The sequence below is a fragment of the Tauraco erythrolophus genome, chromosome 27, assembly GCF_009769465.1.
Source record: "Tauraco erythrolophus isolate bTauEry1 chromosome 27, bTauEry1.pri, whole genome shotgun sequence".
NCBI classification, from domain to species: Eukaryota; Metazoa; Chordata; class Aves; order Musophagiformes; family Musophagidae; genus Tauraco; species Tauraco erythrolophus.
The window spans coordinates 2,036,779-2,054,291 of NC_141491.1; the positions used below are offsets into that span (position 1 = coordinate 2,036,779).

Genomic DNA, 17,513 nt, shown 5'->3' on the forward strand with positions numbered 1-17,513 from the left:
TGATACACTGACTTAATTTCTCAACTTTGGTCTGTTTAGCTGTTTGCCAGCTCGGCTCAATCCGGCTGTGCTGCAAACAGCTGATACGATCGTGCTAATGGGAGAAACTGATAACTGAAATTGCCTTCCTGGAAATTACAGCAGAAACAAGTATTTACCAGCGAGGAGCTGGGCTGGTTTGTGCTTCTTGGGTAACACACAAGCCACAGGTGACCAGTGCCCTGAGCTTCCCAGGGCTGGTTCCTGTCCACTCCCAGGCCTTGCAGGGACTGTCATGCTGGAGGAGAAAATCGCAGCGAGAGTCACAAGATGACTCCGTAGGCTGAAGCCCTACGAGCAGGGACTGGCAGTGCAAGAAAACAAACAGACCAACCCTTAAGCAGGAGCCCCAAAATTCATCTTCTAGAACTGCGAAGGGTTACTAGAGCTTTGCTGGTTGTGACAGTGATGTCCTTGTGGAAGGGGCACCTGGGCATGCTCCAAAATGCAAAGCAGGTATTGAAGGGAAGAGAAAGACCAGACAAAAAAAAAAACCACTATTTGTTGGTTAAGCAGCACTGTTGCTTGCTTCATTCTCATTGCGAGGATTGTTTTAAAACAGACTTTGAAAAAGAAACCATCTTTTTGTTCTGTATTCATAAAGAGTATGGGACCAAAAGTCAGGCATGAGCTAGATGAAGCGTTCAGGTTCATTCAAACCACAGATGTCTGAGGAAACATGCAGAAAGTTCTTGCTTTATGTGAAGTTCCACCTGGAAGCAGCTCACAGCAAAGAGCATTTCACTACAATTGTTTAGAAACAGTTGCTTTGTGTTAAAACTTACAAGTTGTCTGTAGGGCAGGGGAATTCCTCTCAAATTCTGGCAATTTCTGCTCCTGGCCTCTTCGCCTTTTTTTTTTTTTTTTGTTGCCCCCCTTCCGTGATGTCACCCACATCATTAGGTGGCTAAAAATGACCATTTTTGGGTTCTGTGCTCAGTACATCGGTGGCATCTCTGCTACTCCTTTAAGTGTTTTGGTCACCTCCAATTTGCTCAGCAATGCACGTCTGGACTTAAGAAAGCTTTTAGTGCATTCATTTTTAAACTCTGGACATTAATACATTAAAAAAAAAAGAATTAAATATCAAGAGTCAAGCAAAGACCCACTTTATTAGACTAAATCCAAGCTGGAGACAAAGGAAGAGAAAATTTCCAGCAACAGAAGCATCACAATCTAAGGTAGGTGATCATCAATTTGACCTTAAAATACTGTTACTTGGAGTACAATGCTGTTGCACAGCAACTACAGGAGCCACTTTTTGATGATTTTCACCTACAATATGTAACAGATCAGAAATTTAAAGTCATTATTTCTATAGCAGTAAGTGTATTATTACTAATTTATGCTGTTTTCTTTTTTAAGTTAGCCTGATTTTTTCTCTTTTTGAAGCTATAAATCAGATTTCTTACCTTTTTTTTGCAAAGAACACACAAAAATTATGTGAATAAGTTAAGTTCTTATGCAGACCCACACAGAGAGACTCTGCCCAGTTATCCAGTGGCAGCTCCCTCCCTTTGGATGGTGGCAGGATAATGGTTTAATCAGATAGGTGCAGAAAATTGATCATATAAACATTTTCGCAATACAAAACCGAAATGAAGACAGGAAAAAAAAACCCAAACCTCAACGATACAGGATTTACTTCTTAGTAAAGCCTGCATTGCTGGGGTTTATAATTCTAGTTCTTTCTTTTCACTTCCTGATTTTTTTTTAATGCCTATTTACTGCTTAAAAAAATAAAATAGCTCCTCACCTAAAGTTTGAGATTTGATGAGATTAAAATTGAGCTGACAGCTCTGTCCTGCGGATAGGAATCCAAATTCACTCCCCTACATCAGTGCTCATTCTGTATGGGAATTTCACACAGAGCCCACCAGAGAGCTCCCAAAGAGCAGCTCAATAACCCAATAACACTGCAAGAGCAGATACATTGTAAGAACAACATAGCTGAGCGTGCTTTATTTGAGTTTCCACCCAACACATAAATTGTTTGCAACACGCTGCCTGCTCACACCATGCATCAGCCACCACCTCATACCTGCAAACCACACGTCCTTCAAAACCAGCAGATGCTGGGAATGACCCAGGAGAGGCAGTTCTAGTGCTGCAGGCTGGATGAGCATGGCTGGGGCTCAGCTGAAGTCACCCAAGATAATTAGACTAGTTTTTCTCCTGGAAAAAGCGCTATCTCCTTATCAGCAGCTTGGAAGCCCTTTCCTGGTGGTCGTGGCAGGCACAGCTCTCCTTCTCCAGGGCTCTTGAAAGAGCGGCTTGATGCTGCAGGGTGGGAAAAGGAGTGGATAAGTGGGGTCGTGAGGTGGGGTTGTGAAGTGGTTGTAAGTGATCTTAAAAGACAACAGCTGGGTGATTGTGTAAGGGTGGCACCCACCTCCTAACGAGGCACGAGCTTGTTCATCACATCTCTGTTGTTGACAGGCTGATGCTGGGGAGAATTTAGCATGTTAATACCAGCCCAGAATACATCTACTTAGGGAAAAAAGCCTCATTTGGATGCTAACCTGAACACCAGGATCACATCAGTTAGGCCAGCACGTGTTGAAATTTTGGCCTCCAGTTGGCAAAACTTTTATTATTTTATTACTTTATTATTATTTATTATTTTATTACTTCCAGCATGCCAGGACTTCTCCCCATGTACCTAGCCCAAAAAATAAGAAAAGGAGGGAGTGCACTGACTCAGCAGTAGTGTTTTACATCAGAAAAGATGAAATGATCATAGGGATAATATTTTTCCTGATTTCTGAATGTGAATTCTGGATGACAGTTTCAAGTCACTCGTCCAGTCTCTGTCCAGCTGCAGTGGGGCTCTGATGAAGCCACTGCGCAGTGTGGAGCTGCACAGAGCTGGGGTGCCTCCAGTGCCATCCTCACTGTTTGCTGAGGACGCAGGAAGCGTTTTTGCACGGGCAGATGTGGTCAGCCAGCTGTGCACAGATACACACACATCTCCACAGCACAGCTGTCTCCAGTGTCTTGTACACGGGGGGGAAAACCGGAGGGGAACCTGCCCGCAGAGGATGCTGTGCCAGCTGCAGCACCGCAGTGCTTCGGCCTCCGCTGCGGAGGGAAGGAGCGTTCCCGTGTTCCCGACCACGCTTCCCATCAGCTGAGGCACAGCGTGGGGCAGAGCTGGGTTTGCAAACGGGGGGTGCACAACCAGGGGAGATACACGTCGTCACGGGCGCAGTGATGGGGTGGGCAGCCAGCAGGCAGCAGGTCCCACGGGCATCCCACCCGGGATGCTGCCCACAGCAGTGGCGGGCAGGATGCAGCACCGTGGTGGGAGGGAATAAAGCTCACTGTGGCTCTGGGCCTCTGCTGTTTCCTTCTTCGTGTTTCCTGAATGTTTCCAAGCGATTCCGATGCGCTAACGAGTATGAAATGAACCGCGCGATTGGCGCGCACTGAGGTTCCAACTGCAGCGGGGGGTCAGGCAAATCCAGACAAAGGATTTTAGTGGAGAGTCTTTGGGATAAAACCCTGTGGCGATCACCAGTCAATTTTTAACTCAAACAAGGAAGCAATTCCTGTCTGAATCAGAGACACCCAAACACTGTTTTTGTTCAGATCTGAGAAGGGATAACAACAATCCGTACAAAGATAAATTGCAGAGGAGAAAACTAAAAGAGGAAGAAAGATAATTGGGGCGTGGCAGGTGTTGGAGGATGTTGGCATTCCTGAGACCTGCAGGGTTTCTTCTTGTTTCTTGAGCTGAAAAAAGAAAAAAAAAGAAAAGAAAAGGAATGACTTGATTCCCAGGTCCACCTGCAAACTGGCTGGGTGGCGAGGCAGGACCAAGCAAAGTGCCACGTCTCATGGCCGCTGCCAGCTGCCCGGTGCTGGGTTTGGCACACACCAAAGCCATCCTTGAGTGCCTCTGTACCCCGTGATGGGTCCCTCGCCAGCCCCGCAGACCCGCCGCTTTCGGCTGCCAGTACCAGCAGTGCCCTTAGTTCCCACACAACAGCGGATGTAATGCAGGAGCGTGAGAGTTGCAGAGCTCTATTAGCACTTCTTTTTCTTTTTAAAATTCCCTGATCTTTGGGCCAGGCCATGCCCCGGGCTGGGAGGCACCAGGGACACAGGTGCTGGGCTCCCAACGGCCATCGGAGCAACGCGGGCGGTTTACCTTGGCACATCCCAGCCACGATCTCTCTCTTCTGTTTGATAACACAGACATCAGGAAAATCCCGTACCCAAAGCGAGTTTTTTGAAGTGTGCCGCGCTGGTGAACGCTGGTGAAGGCTGGACATGGCTGTTCTCTTTCTCTTGGCAGCTTTGCTGCAAGGTGAGTCGCCAAGAAACCAGCTCTGCAGCCGCTTCCGCTGGCAAGAACAGGCAAAGCTGGAACTGGGGCCACGGGTACATCCCTGGCTTAATCCTCTACACTAGACACCTCCACCTGCAAAATGGGAACTGCTCAAACCTCCCTGCTCACTACAATCTGCAGAGACCTGGCAAAGGCACGGCAGTGCTGGAGAATCCCAGCTCTGCATTGCTCGGCACTGCAGACCGCTGCTTGTGCCTGTGCAACACCGCTGCAGGCAGAAGAAAATTGCCACATCAGGCAGAGTTGCCACTGCTAGAGGTTAATTCTTAGATGTTTGCTGTTAACTGCTGCCCTTGACATTTAACTCCAGGCAGGATTGTCAGGGCTGATGGGGGTTTTGGGCATCCTGTAAGGGGCATCGAGGGTTTCCCCGTTTGTGCCATGGTGTGGGGCAATGGCTCTGCACCGCCGGTATCCTCGGGTGGATAGTGTGGCACTCAAGGAAGGTAACACACCACATCCAAAATAAGCTCTGAACTTTCTGAGCCGGATGTCCCACTCATAACGACACCCCTGACCCAGAGAAGCCGTGCTGGTTTTTAGGTAGGTGAGGAGCCGGCTGTCTCCAAGTAACCAACAGCTTCTGTTTCTTTCTTTCCCAAAAAGAGCCTGTCTCAGGTTCCTTGTACGGACCCAGGTTTTTGACGGGTGAGATTGGAGGATCAGTCACCCATCAGTGCTTCTACTCCATCATACCAGCCAACAAATACGACCGAAAATATTGGTGCAAGGTAGCAGGAAGCAGAGTTTGTTACACCATCATTTCCACAACCGGCTACACCTCGAAGGACCACGCGGGGCGAGTGTCTCTCGAGGACATCCCCCAGAACGGCACCTTCACTGTGACGATGACAGGGCTGAAGAGGAGCGACACAGGGATCTACCGATGTGGCATTGGTGTGACCAACAGAGACCTGTACGTCAGCCTGAACCTGACGGTACTGGCAGGTAGGATGCTGGCAGATAGGATGCTGGCAGGGGAGGGGGCAGCCTGGCTCGCAGGGAGTGGGTTGGGGCCATATGCTGGAGTGTTGGCTCATGCTCTCTGCACACAACAAGGGTATCGACTTTTTCTACCCCATGCTACTAACCAGATATTTACAATGATGGGGTATAAAAGTACCCAGATTTGACCAAATCGGCTGTTCATGAATGTAAAAGGACGCTCTCCTGCGTGGATGTGCGCCGGACAGTGCCTGTCCTGCTCTCTCCCTACAGATGCCAGTCCACTGGGGCCAACTGAGCTCGTCCAGGGAGAGCTCCGCGGCTCTGTCACAGTTCTGTGCCCACCCGGGGACACCCAAAGCAGGGAGAAGAGGTTCTGGTGCAAACTGGGGAGAACTGGCTGCACTCTCATAGCCGACACCGATGGTTACGTGGGAAAGAGTTACCAAGGACGGATCTTTATCACCCCTCGGGAGAGCTCTGGAGCTTTCAAAATCTTGATAAATGACTTAAGAAAGGAAGACTCGGGGCTGTACCAGTGCGGGACGGGAAGGCTGAGTGGTCGGGACAGCCCACTGGTGGTGGCTCTGCAGGTGACTGCAGGTAGGACGGGGCGCTGGGGGCTGCACGGGTCCCTGGCAGCCCAGAATGAGGGGCATGAAGTGCTAATGCAATCCTCTCCGACCTGCAGCCTCCACTCTTCCCAAGAGACCAAGATTTCTCAGCGGCACAGTGGGAGGCTCGTTGTCCTTCAAGTGCCACTATGATCCCAAGGGCAACTACGAGAAGAAGTATTTGTGCAGGTGGAAGGAAGTGAGCTGCTCGCTGCTCCTGGATGTGGACGGGTTTGTGCACGAGTCCTACGAAGGGCGAATACAAATAGCCAGCAGCGACCAGGAAAACGGGACTTACACGGTGGTGATGAGCCAGCTGAGAGAGGAGGACGCAGGATGGTACTGGTGCGGGGCTAAAAACGGGCACACAGAGCACACGTCCTCTGTGAAGCTGCTCATCCAGCAGGGTAGGTGGTGGGGTGGCTTAGAACATAACAAATCCCTTTTCTTTGTCTAAATCAGTCTTTCCTCTGCCCCTTCATGGGCGTGAGGAGAATAGACTCTCCTTTGTGCTATGCATGAATATAACACCATTATGAGAAACATCAGCTATACCTTTTGCCTTATAGTTATTGGTGAGTAACTGAAGTGATGGTAAAGGTTTTCAGAGGCAGGGATGTAAGCTGAGCTTCCGGAGGAAGTTTAATTTGAATTATATGATTGATTATTTATGATGTAAACCCCTAGCATGTGACACCCTGATCCTAGCAAGACGTGTGCTTTGCTCTGAAGATGAAATGAAGGTTATCTTGTAGTTTTAGAAGCTGCAGCATGTAAATGCACAGATCCATGTAACTGCTCCGCTGGCAAAGACAGAAATAGTGGGGTTAAAGTAGGAACATTTGCTAAGTATTAATGGGTTTTCATTAATACTCCCAAGCTGCTTTCTGTGAGCATCAAAGGAAAATAGAAATGCTCGGCTTTGGTTATATCGTGCTACATATGTTTTCGTAGTGAGATGCAAAGTGAAATGCATAAACCTTTGGTAAATCTACACATTGTCTTCATAAAAAGATCGATATTCAAGCCACAGAATCATTTTCTCTGTAGAAATCTGCTCTTCACAAGACCCAGAAACATCCACTCTTGTGAAACCCACTTTATCACCAAGTCTGGCCGCCCACAGCACGCCCACGCAGCGGAGCATCACGGGCCTGACGTACGCGATGGGCACCATCACCAAGAGCACCAGCACCCTACTGCCAACTGCCCCCCCCGCCACCTTTGTAACCTCCCCAGGTGAAATCTATCACAAGAGGTAAGGTCATGGCCACGTTTCTCGTTGGCACTAGCTTGGTGGTTTACAACTCATCTGCTCTGTTTCCCAGGGCTCTACATAGGTTGTGCACAGGTTGCAGGTTGAAAACACCAATTGGAGACATCAGTAATTAGAAAAGCAGAAGGCAAAGCTGTCTCCTGTCCATCTGTGGCATGTGTCTTTGAACTTATCTCCAAGTCTGGTGCTGGTCGCTCCTGTAGACCAGACGCCAGGGTCAATAGACGTGCTCCTGTCTGTTTTGCTTTGCTCAGCATGGGGAGAGGACATTAGGAAACATGAGGCTTGAGCAATAACGCTGGTGAATCAGTACCTGCTACACACTTCACTGTATGTGTTATCCAAGTCCTCACAGGCAGCCAGCAACCAGGGTAGTGTTTGGGTGCTCTGTGTTGCATAAGGAGCTATCTTTGGACAAGGTCAATCAAAAGGCTGTGGGCTATTTTGGCCAGTAATTATTCCGTGGCACTTCTCTACAGCGAGTCCTGCGCTCATCCCACTGCAAGTGGTTTCCCTGGTGAATTTACCTTCTGTGCTTCCTGTTCCACAGGACGGCTGTGAGTAGCTCTTACCTCTTTCACTCCAGCTATGGCCACCATCCAGCAGCGGGCAACGTGACTGGCATAGTTGGTGCAGGTGCAGCAGATATTGCAGTGTCGGTCATAACTGAAGATAAAGCACAAAGCCCACAAGTCCAGTCAGTATCCTGAGCTGTCCCTCCATGCACCTCGGAGCTCACATCTGTCCCGTGTCCCCCAGCATGAGAAACACCGTCCTCTCCACCCCCAGCCTCCCTCAAGCCATATCTCCCTGCCATCCAGCCAGAAAGAGGAGAGTGTGTTAGCAATCACAAATCATGCTCTTGTATAAAGGGTCAGATTTTCATTGAATCGTAGACTGGTTTGTGTTGGAAGGGACCTTAAAGATCACCTGGTTCAACCCCCCTGGCATGGGCAGGGACACCTTCCCCTAGATTCGGTTGCTCAAAGCCTCATCCAACCTGGTCTTAAACACTTCCAGGGATGGGGCAGCCACAACTTCTCTGGGCAACCTGTTCCAGTGTCTCACCACCTTCAGAGGGAAGAATTTCTTCCTTATATTTTATCTAAATCTCCCCTCTTTCAGTTTAAAACCATTGCCCCTTGTCCTATCACTACATGCCCTTGTAAAAAGCCCCTCTCCAGCTTTCCTGTAGGCCCCCTTTAAGTACTGGAAGACTACAATAAGGTCTCCTCGGAGCCTTCTCTTCTCCAGGCTGAACAACCCCAACTCTCCCAGCCTGTCTTCACAGGAGAGGTGCTCCAGCCCTCTGGATGCAAACCCGGTGCTTTTGCACCATTCCTGGCAAAGCCCCGTCTGCCTGTGAAGCTCCGATAGCATTTTTGCAAGGAAACAGCACGTAGACACTCTCCAACAGCATGAGGGTCTACAACAACTTGCAAAGAAAGAGCATGAACCTCGCTTGTGAATTTGTATGATTAAAACAGCTCATTTTTCTTTTGGAGGGACTCGTTCATCTGGGGGCATGAACCCCACAAGGTAGAGCAGAGGTAGCTGTAGAAATTACTTCCTCATCAGCCAAGCTCCAGATCAGATTATTTCATCTCTACTTGACTTTGTTGACTGTTCTCCTTTGATTTAGTCAGAGTTTATAACTCTTTTATACTCTTTGATGTAAAAACAACAGCCTGCATTGAGCTACTTCAGCCATCCCGTAACCGAACAAAAATCCAGTTGAATTCTGATGGTTCATCTTTCCAGCTCATCAGGTGAATCACGCCTGCTCCCAGTTGTGCTACCAGCTCTCATCTTACTGATTTTCATCACTGTCGCTATTCTCGCCCTGACCAAACTAAAACTTCAAAAGGGGACGGGTAAGTTGGCCAGGTAACGCCTTTCGGGTCGCGCCTGTTGTTTTGCAGTGGTTTTGCTTGTGATTTCCAAGAACTGGAGTCTGACCATGGAAGGTTTCCATCTCTGGAGACAGGCACCCATTCTGCAGCCAGGGCAGCCTGAAGGTGCAACCGCACTCACGAGCAAGCAACGTCCTACAGCAGCTGCTTTTTTAAATATGCTTAAACAAAAAGCAAATGAAGGAAACGGAAATTCTGGAGTCCTGCTGAAAGCAAGGTTGAGTTTTTGTGTGTAGAAGATTTACAGCTCTGCCAGTGCTCGGAAATCCTGAGGTATAAAGGGCAGGGACATGCGTGGCATGAGTTGCTACATGCTGGGCGTCTTCTTGGGGCCAAATCGTGCCCGCTGGGTGAAAAGCTGGCAAGGATTTGCCCCAAAATTCCTTGCTAATGACTGATTTTCAAAAATACGTGCATATATCTTATTCTGTAACATACGGTGTCCCTGAAGATGAATTTAGGGACAATAACCTTAATCGAGGACAGCAGTGAGTGGAAATGCATTATTCACAAGGATGAAACTGGGAAAAAAATGGGCCTAATCCGGTGTCAGTTGTGACGTGCTTGTATATTTAAACAATTAGAGGAGCTGTTCCCTCCGTTGCACGCATGTTTTTTGTTTTTAAGGAGAAGAAACAAACGCCATGGGAAACCTGGAAGGAGTGTCGATTCCGGCTGGTCTGAGCCCAGTAAAAGAACAAACGATGGAGGAAAGCGCCAGTCCAGAAAAAGTGCCGGAAAGCCGGGCAGACTCCGGCAAACGTAGGTGGATGTTTTCCGGAACTGGCACTGCAAGTGTCGTCTCCCTTGGTAGGGGAGAATAAAAACAAACTTTAAGCAGAGGGTTTGCAGCTCGGCGTGTAAAACACCTCCACGGGATAACCACGAGGTCTGCGGTCCAGGAATTACAATCCTGCAGTCCAGAATTTGTGTTCTGATGCCAAACTGTTGCCTTTATTCCTTACCAAGAACCATTGAGCCATAGATTTCAAAAGATTTGGATTAAATCCTGTATGAGGTTTATAAATTTATTATAGGGTTGATTATAATTTTTGCTTACGCACGGTAAACAGAATCATAGATGGTTCGTTATCGCTCTTCCTGCTTGTTTGTTCCAATAAAGTCTGATTGCTCATGACTTCTTGCAATATTACACAGAAGAAATTCTTGTTTACTGTGCTGCAATCATATAATTCTTTTTTGTCCTACTTGTACAGGATAATCTGTACTATCCCTGGAAGATTCAGGTTGGCCTATTTATGTGTAAGACATTGTGTCTTCTGATAAAATATAAAAACAGCAGGTCTGTCTTGGAGTACTAATACCCTTTACAGGGAAGCTCTTGTAGAAAACACCTGAGTGAATATTTTAAAGTATATCCGATTTGCAAAAATTCCTAGCAGTGAAATGCAGTCTTCTCCAATTAAAAAAAAAATAAATAAATCAAACTTAGTAGAATAGTGGTGCAAAAAATTCGATGATGATATTCCATATTCTCATTACAATCCATTTAAATCCAAACTCTCTGATCATTTAAGCAGCTGATAATATTGTAAAGTTAGACAGTTGCAGAGGGAAAGAAGTGACTGTGCCAATTTGCACCCTGTGGAATGACCTGCCACCTCTGCACAGTACTGCGTGGACACTTGTATTTCTTTCCTATTTGAAACATCCACTGGCTTGATCAGAAGCAGAAAGCACATCTACAGACATCACATTTTTAAAGCTATTTAGAGAATATATTGTAGATGTCAAAAGAAGCCTTCAGAGTGGCTTCAAACCAAGGCCATGAAGGTTCAAATCTAGAATATTTTGCGGAGAGCGATACAACTGGCTAAAACTACACAAGTTTTGTTGCTGTTTGAGAGATCTGACTTTACAAGAAAGGCAGCTGTAGGAAGGGTTCTTGCAGTCTGAAATACGAAGAATGGAAAGAAAAAAGTACACCTCCAGCAAAACCTTGAAAATAAACAATCAAAATTCTGTGGAAAAACTGCTAAAAATGAGAACGTAAACCAGAAGTTGTTAAATGTGCTTTTTGTTTCTAGATATGTGGTTTGGGGTAAAGCCTGGGATAATTCTCCTAAGCCAAGCAGGAGGTTGACTCCAGAAGTCCTCTCCAACCCAGGTTTTTCTAGGTTTCTCTGTTCTCAGGACTCCCTTGAACATCCGACCCATTTAAAATATCAAGTTTGGCATAAAACCAGTAACACCCACGAAATCACTTGTAAAAATATTGTAGAGAGGCACTGCCAGATCACAGCTTTTCTTCTGCTGGCTTTTCTTTTTTTTTTTTTTTTTTTTTACAGTGACCTTATGGGGAAAAAAGTACTTTCTGACCAGCTTGATCAAGACTCAAGAGAAATAAAGCAGAAGCCCCTTCCGGCAAAGCCCCCATGCCCGTGAGCTCGGAAGTTTCCCTACGGAAAGCGGAGGCACGGCTGTAACCCGCACAGTGCCCGGCACCGCTTGCTGCCCGCTGCCCTGCTGGGAAGCCAGATCCCTGCAGGCTGCCCAAACGTCACTTGCTGCATGGTTTGTAGAAGAAAGAATAAAATAACACATCTGTAAATCAAATGATTGTGTGCATCCTTGGCTGTGTCTTGAAAAGGGTGAGCACTCCAAGGGAGAGGTAAAGCTGGGGAGGGGGTGTGGGAAGGAAGGACCCTCATGGCTGCACGTTTGCTCAGTGCTAGGCAAAAAGGGAGGATTTTCCTTTTTTTTTTTTTAAATCCTTATCTGTTGGGTCATTTTGCCACGTGTAAACTGTATCTGACTTTAGTCTATCAAAGACACCTAAATTCTCAAGTGATATTTTTCCTCCAACTCTTCCGCAGAACTATCCGCAGCTTCAAAATTGAACCATTTGAGCCCCAACACAGCCCAGACCCCAACAGTAGCTTTGGTTTGTACCCTCAGATTGCATGCCATGCTGCAAACCGTGCCTTGGAACCCAAAAAGAAGAAAAGCAATCTTAGAGCTGTTTGTTCTCAGGAGACGCCAAAGTGCTTTGGAACCTGTGACTTGGCAGGAGGACGCTTCCTCCTCTGTTAAAGCAAGTAAATATATTTGCATGAGACAACGGATCGGTTTTACCAGAAACCTTAAGGGTGAAGTAAGTGGGTTGGTTAAAGAAACCGTTCATCCACCCTGGACTAACTTTTTTTCCCCAAAATGCACGAGTGGTGGGTCTCCACGGCTGGTTTCTGCCAGGATTTCCTCCACCCGCGGCCACCCTCCTTCCTCCTGCCCACCCTGCACAAGCCCAGGCTCCTTAAAACACATCTCCGTGCAAACTGCAGTTTGGAGACCCAGCGAGGGGGAAGCCGACACGCTGGCACCCGAAGGAAAGGTGCCCAGGAGAGCGGGAGGTGTAGGAAAGCAAACACACCTGTGTCTGCCGCGGCCAAGCGAGAGCAACTATGTCCAAGAATGAAAAACTAAAGTGATGCCAAGAGCAGCCAGAGAAGCAGCACTGGTGGGAAGGACACGGCTCCCGAGGGGATCAGCGTCCGTTGTGGCTGTTTTCTCAGCTCACAACCCCACCAGATCACCCTGTGCAAGCCCAGCAACAGCCTTCCTCACCTCGAAAGCTCCTTCCTCACCTCGAGAGCTGCACATTCATGGAAAGAAAGGAGCTCGACACTCCTAGCTGGACGAAAGGCACTTCCAAGGCTGGCTTTGAGATCTGACAAGTTGTAAAATATCCCAACTCCAAGTCAGGATCTCACCTGCTCTCAGGCACGGCAGGAACACCTGAAGCTGCTATCCTGCTTGAGCCCACCAGCTTTCACTGAGAGCAGAGCAGAAAAGCTTTGTGTGATCCCCTAGTTAGAAGAAATTACTGCTTTTTCGTCATTAGTACAAGACAAAGGAAGTTAATGATTCGTCCCACATAATACGAATACTTTTAATCTTAATTAACTTTACTTTCTCGTGCAGTTTCGTTTCTGACAACCCCACTCTTTACAGGGAATTTTACTTTGTGCCCCTCACATGCCTACAGTAGGAGAGTGAAGAAATGAGGCTGAAGATGGCAGCAAAGTTTCTGCTTTGTTATTTTAAAGTACTTACAATGTTCCTGGTCTGACCAGACAAGGCCAATCCTCACCCACCACAAGGAAGGGAGATAGACCTCCTCTACCGGGACGGCCAGCCAGCCTGGATCTGCTTAGGGACACTGGATTCCAAAAAAAGTGCAACAGTTAAAAAAACCCCAAACCCTACTTCTGTCCAGCTTTGCCCCACAAAGCTGCTCTACCACTGGTTGGGGGTGTCATGAGATCAGAAGCCAGGTCAGCTTGCAGTGAGGAGTTCTCCTGCCTGGGCTGGTGGGAAACGTGGTCATGACTCAAGGGTGATGTTGCAGTGCCAACGAAGAGGAGGGGGCTGGCTGGACCCCTGTGTGCTCAGACTCAGACCCCTAAGGCTCCCCAGTGTCTTTGTGCCTGGTGTAGGTACCCATCTTCAAACCAAGCAATCACAGCTGCCCGAGCTAGCCGGGTCCTGTGCACGCAGAAAGCTGTCTCAGAGGCACCCTGCTCCATGCCAAGCAGACCACCTTCCACGGACCTGACCCCACGCAGCCACCAGCCTCCTTCCTAAAGCAGGTGGAAGTGCCCTGGCCCCTTGGGTGGCTGTTGGGCAATGGCAATGTGTACTCAGGAGGTCAATAACAGTGTCCACCCTCCAAGTGAGAGCAGAGCTGGGATGGGCATTGGCTTCCCTGCGCTCCTGTGGGGTGGTGCTCACCTGCCAGGGTTTTTTGCATGCTATTCCTTTAAGGCACAACAGGTGGAAATGCAGGGCTAGAGGTACGAGTATTTAAAACAGCCTGGCACTGCCAGAGCCCAGTGTCCGGCTGCGGGAGGGAGGCAGGACACTCCCAGGAGGTCCTGGGGTCGGTCACCGAGACACCAGCAAAGCAAGGAGCAGCCAGTCTAAAAGAAAAAGCAAGTACCACCAAATAGTCTGCAGAAGTAACTTGGAGTGTGAGTAATGCTTCTTCATTGTCATTCTGAAACGTGAAATCTTTTGTAGTACCACTTTGAGATGGGGAAGGAGAAGAATCTGAGTCTTGAGACACTTTGAAGGACTCTTCCTCACGCGTGTGCGAAGGGAAGGGGCAGTTCTGAAACAGCAGTTAGTAGGTGTGCAGGTCTTGCTGGGGGGGGAGGCCAATTTCTTTAGAAGGTGGTCAGAAGCATAAGATGAGGCTGATGATGCTTATGTTTTCATCTCTGCAGTAGGTTTTTATTCTTTCCTTTCCAGAAAAAAAAGGTCAATTATCATTATAATGTATCATTATAATTATTATTTAGCATAGAAAATAAATGTTAGTAAATATTAACATAGAAAATAAATGTTAGTAAATATTAACATAGAAAATAAATGTTAGTAAATATTAACATAGAAAATAAATGTTAGTAAATATTACTGCAGCAATCTAAACTGTTGCAATTCAGTCTGTGGTCTTCAGTCTTTTGAATCACAACATGGAGATAATCACAGGGATGTGGATTTGTGGATTTTGAAATTTGAGGTAAGAATTGGTGCAGTTATGTCCTAAACGAGCTCTGAAAAGCTCCCAGGTTTGTACAGTCAGAAGGTAAATACAAATATCCTGAAGCATGAGTGAATGGGACGTTCACAGTGTCCTAAAGCTGAAAGAAGAGGAAGCTGGCAGCCTCCTTTCACATTCATACCAAGAGCAAAGGGGTGGGAATTCTTACTCTGCAAAGGAAACGTTCATATAGGACTTGTAACACATTTCATGTGAAGCACAGAGCAATACCACCTCCTAAAAGCAATTGTGATGATGATGATGATTCGGGCACCAGCTCTATCCATCCATCCATCCCTCCAGCCCTGTCACGGGACAGACTGTGGCTGTACATTAAGTGCTGTTGAATTATAGCACGTTCCTGCTCCTTGCAACATGAGTAATATTAAACTAGAGTAACAGCTTAATAGTGTTGAAGTTGGTTTCACTTTCCAGTCCAAGAGACAAAAAAAAAAAAGTAAGAAACAAATGATCCACGACACTCTTATCTGAAAAGCAACAAGTTGGTGCATGGGGTATCTAACACCTTAAAGGAACATAAAATTAGGTCACAAGTTAGTGTGTGGTATATCTAACGGCTTAAAGGCACATAAAATTAGACCAGGAGCACAATCTTACTTCGCAGAAATTTCAGTCACCACCATGAGGGTTGTCTGGTTATTCATTTTCGTTTGTTTTCCAGAATATATTCCTCATAATGGATAGCGTTTAACTGGCACTTACAAACATTCTTAGTTAGGAGGGTCACAAGTACTGCAGAATTTCCTAAAACTGCTGATTTCTTAGTAAATCCTGATAATCTTCAATAAGATCTACCCAGCTGGTCCTGCTCTCTGCATCACAGAAGTACCACCTCCTATTTATTCTTTCTACATTGTGAGGGAGGCATCGGTTTGGAATACGAAATGTTTCTTTTCTGTATGTGTTTAGGTCAGCTTGATCTTTTATCTTAAAGTTGATAGCTCCTTCATAACTCCATGAAAGTGGAGTGGATTGATGGCTTTTGCCCACCCCACTACAGCAAATAAAACTGGCAGTAAGGTCATCCACGCAGTGATCTTGATGGGCAGCGTAAAGATGCAGCAGCCCCAGCCCTGTGCAGCAAAAAGGCTGTCGCTGTGCCCTGCTTTTGGGCACACAAGTCTTCAGCAGCTCCATAAATCACCCCTAGCACATGGGCCAGTGCTTCTCCTCGCAGCGCTGCTCAGCAATGCCCTGTGCCTGCAACGGTTTGCACCTGTTCAGCTTACTCATGGTGGCAGTGGGTCTTGCTTTAAAAGGATTTCAAGGGAAAAAAAAAAAATTCCTCTACTCTATACATTATTATTTCTCATATATTGGAATAATAGTAAATATTCTGTAAAACGGGAGGACTCCTAGGCTAGAATCACAAATGTGGCGACTAAACCTCCATGTTTCATTGAACCCATAGCGCGTCCTTGACACTGGTCATTGTTAAGAGCAATAGTTAATAGCTAATGGGTAGGACGGGGCTGAACCCTGGCAAGCTGCATTAGGAGCGTTCTGGTTTCTCAGAGCTCAACCTTGCAGCTGAGTCAGCAGAATTTGTGAGCTGAACTCTGGTATTTCATACCTGGCAAGGCAGCTGCTCGCTCGGGTTTGCATAACTCAGGGGTCAGGTCTGATCTTTCTCAAATCATTGTAAATCTGAAGATATTCCTCCCGAGGACTGATAAAGTCACAAAAGCATCACAGCAACCCAAAGGAGGTCTTGTAATGGATGATGTTTAGAAGAGCTCACCTGGTCTGAGAGAACTTTCTGCTGGAAATCTAAAAGCACCGTTTCAAAACTTAGGCATACGACAGCGCTGGAGGGGAAGGTGATGCTCCTAACCCAGGCCGATCCCACGGTGCTTTTGGTACTGGGGGATCCAGGGAAGTGTCCACACACAGTAGACTGGGACACTCAGCCTGGAGAGGTCTCATACCATGGCTACTGCAGACCAGCCTTCCTCCACCTTCCAAAAGTGCCATGAACCACTTCCCACCCACAGCTTCTTTGCCCTGAAATGCAGAACAACTTCTCCGAGGCACTTTTTTAGTGGGACTTACTGGGTTCCCTCCCTGCTTTCCCTCTCTCCTGTCCATTGCACTGCCTCGCAGGCAGTTTCTCACCAGGTTTTTAATGCATCAGGTTTAAGACTACATAGAGCTTAAAATGCTGGTGCAAAGCATCAGAACCAGCACTTTCTTTGCCTGCATGGACACATGCAGCACAAACTGTGCATCCAGGTTTCTCTCAGCCTCCACGGTCCCTCTGTCCTGGCAACTCTGGTGCAGGCAGGAGCTCCGACAGCCGCGCAAAGCGGGCTGCAGGCACCAACCTGCACGGTGCCACACACGTCGGCTACCAACAGGGTCCTGGTGACCCATCCTGCTGCAAGGTGGCAGGACCAGGTTTTCCCTGCAGGAGAGGTTTCCAGTGTCCGCCAGTCCATGGGGACATCACGGTCTCACGCTCAGTCCTTCCTGCTCTGAGAGCGATGGGAAATCCAGCACAGGCACCCAGACACACAGGTCAGTGTCTGCAAGAGGGGGAAGCAGAAGATGTGGACACTAGCAGAAGGGAACCCAGCATGGCAGCTGAGCCCACAGCAGCCACGTCACTCAGCCCCCAGGCAAAACCAGTGGAGAGTCAGCAGCTGTCTGCAAAGTCAGTGCGACTCTTCCCTTATAGGGTGACCAAATTCAGCTGCTGCTGGAAGGTTTCAGGAGTACTGCTCAAGCCTCATGCCGACCCCCAGACCCCCCCAGGCATTAGGGAAACCCCTCAGGACCAGTCCTGGCA

General features: G+C 47.6%; 1 protein-coding gene across 1 annotated transcript; it reads left to right on the top strand.

Moving 5' to 3' along the window:
* Positions 1–4,314: 4,314 nt before the first annotated feature.
* LOC104374045 (polymeric immunoglobulin receptor-like) lies at positions 4,315–15,409 on the top strand. The gene is made up of 8 exons (XM_086627119.1): positions 4,315–4,351; positions 5,000–5,341; positions 5,612–5,941; positions 6,030–6,359; positions 7,003–7,210; positions 8,990–9,102; positions 9,769–9,903; positions 15,387–15,409. The coding sequence occupies exons 1-8, from the start codon at positions 4,315–4,317 to the stop codon at positions 15,407–15,409; spliced, it is 1,518 nt and encodes a 505-aa protein (XP_086483245.1).
* Positions 15,410–17,513: the final 2,104 nt, after the last annotated feature.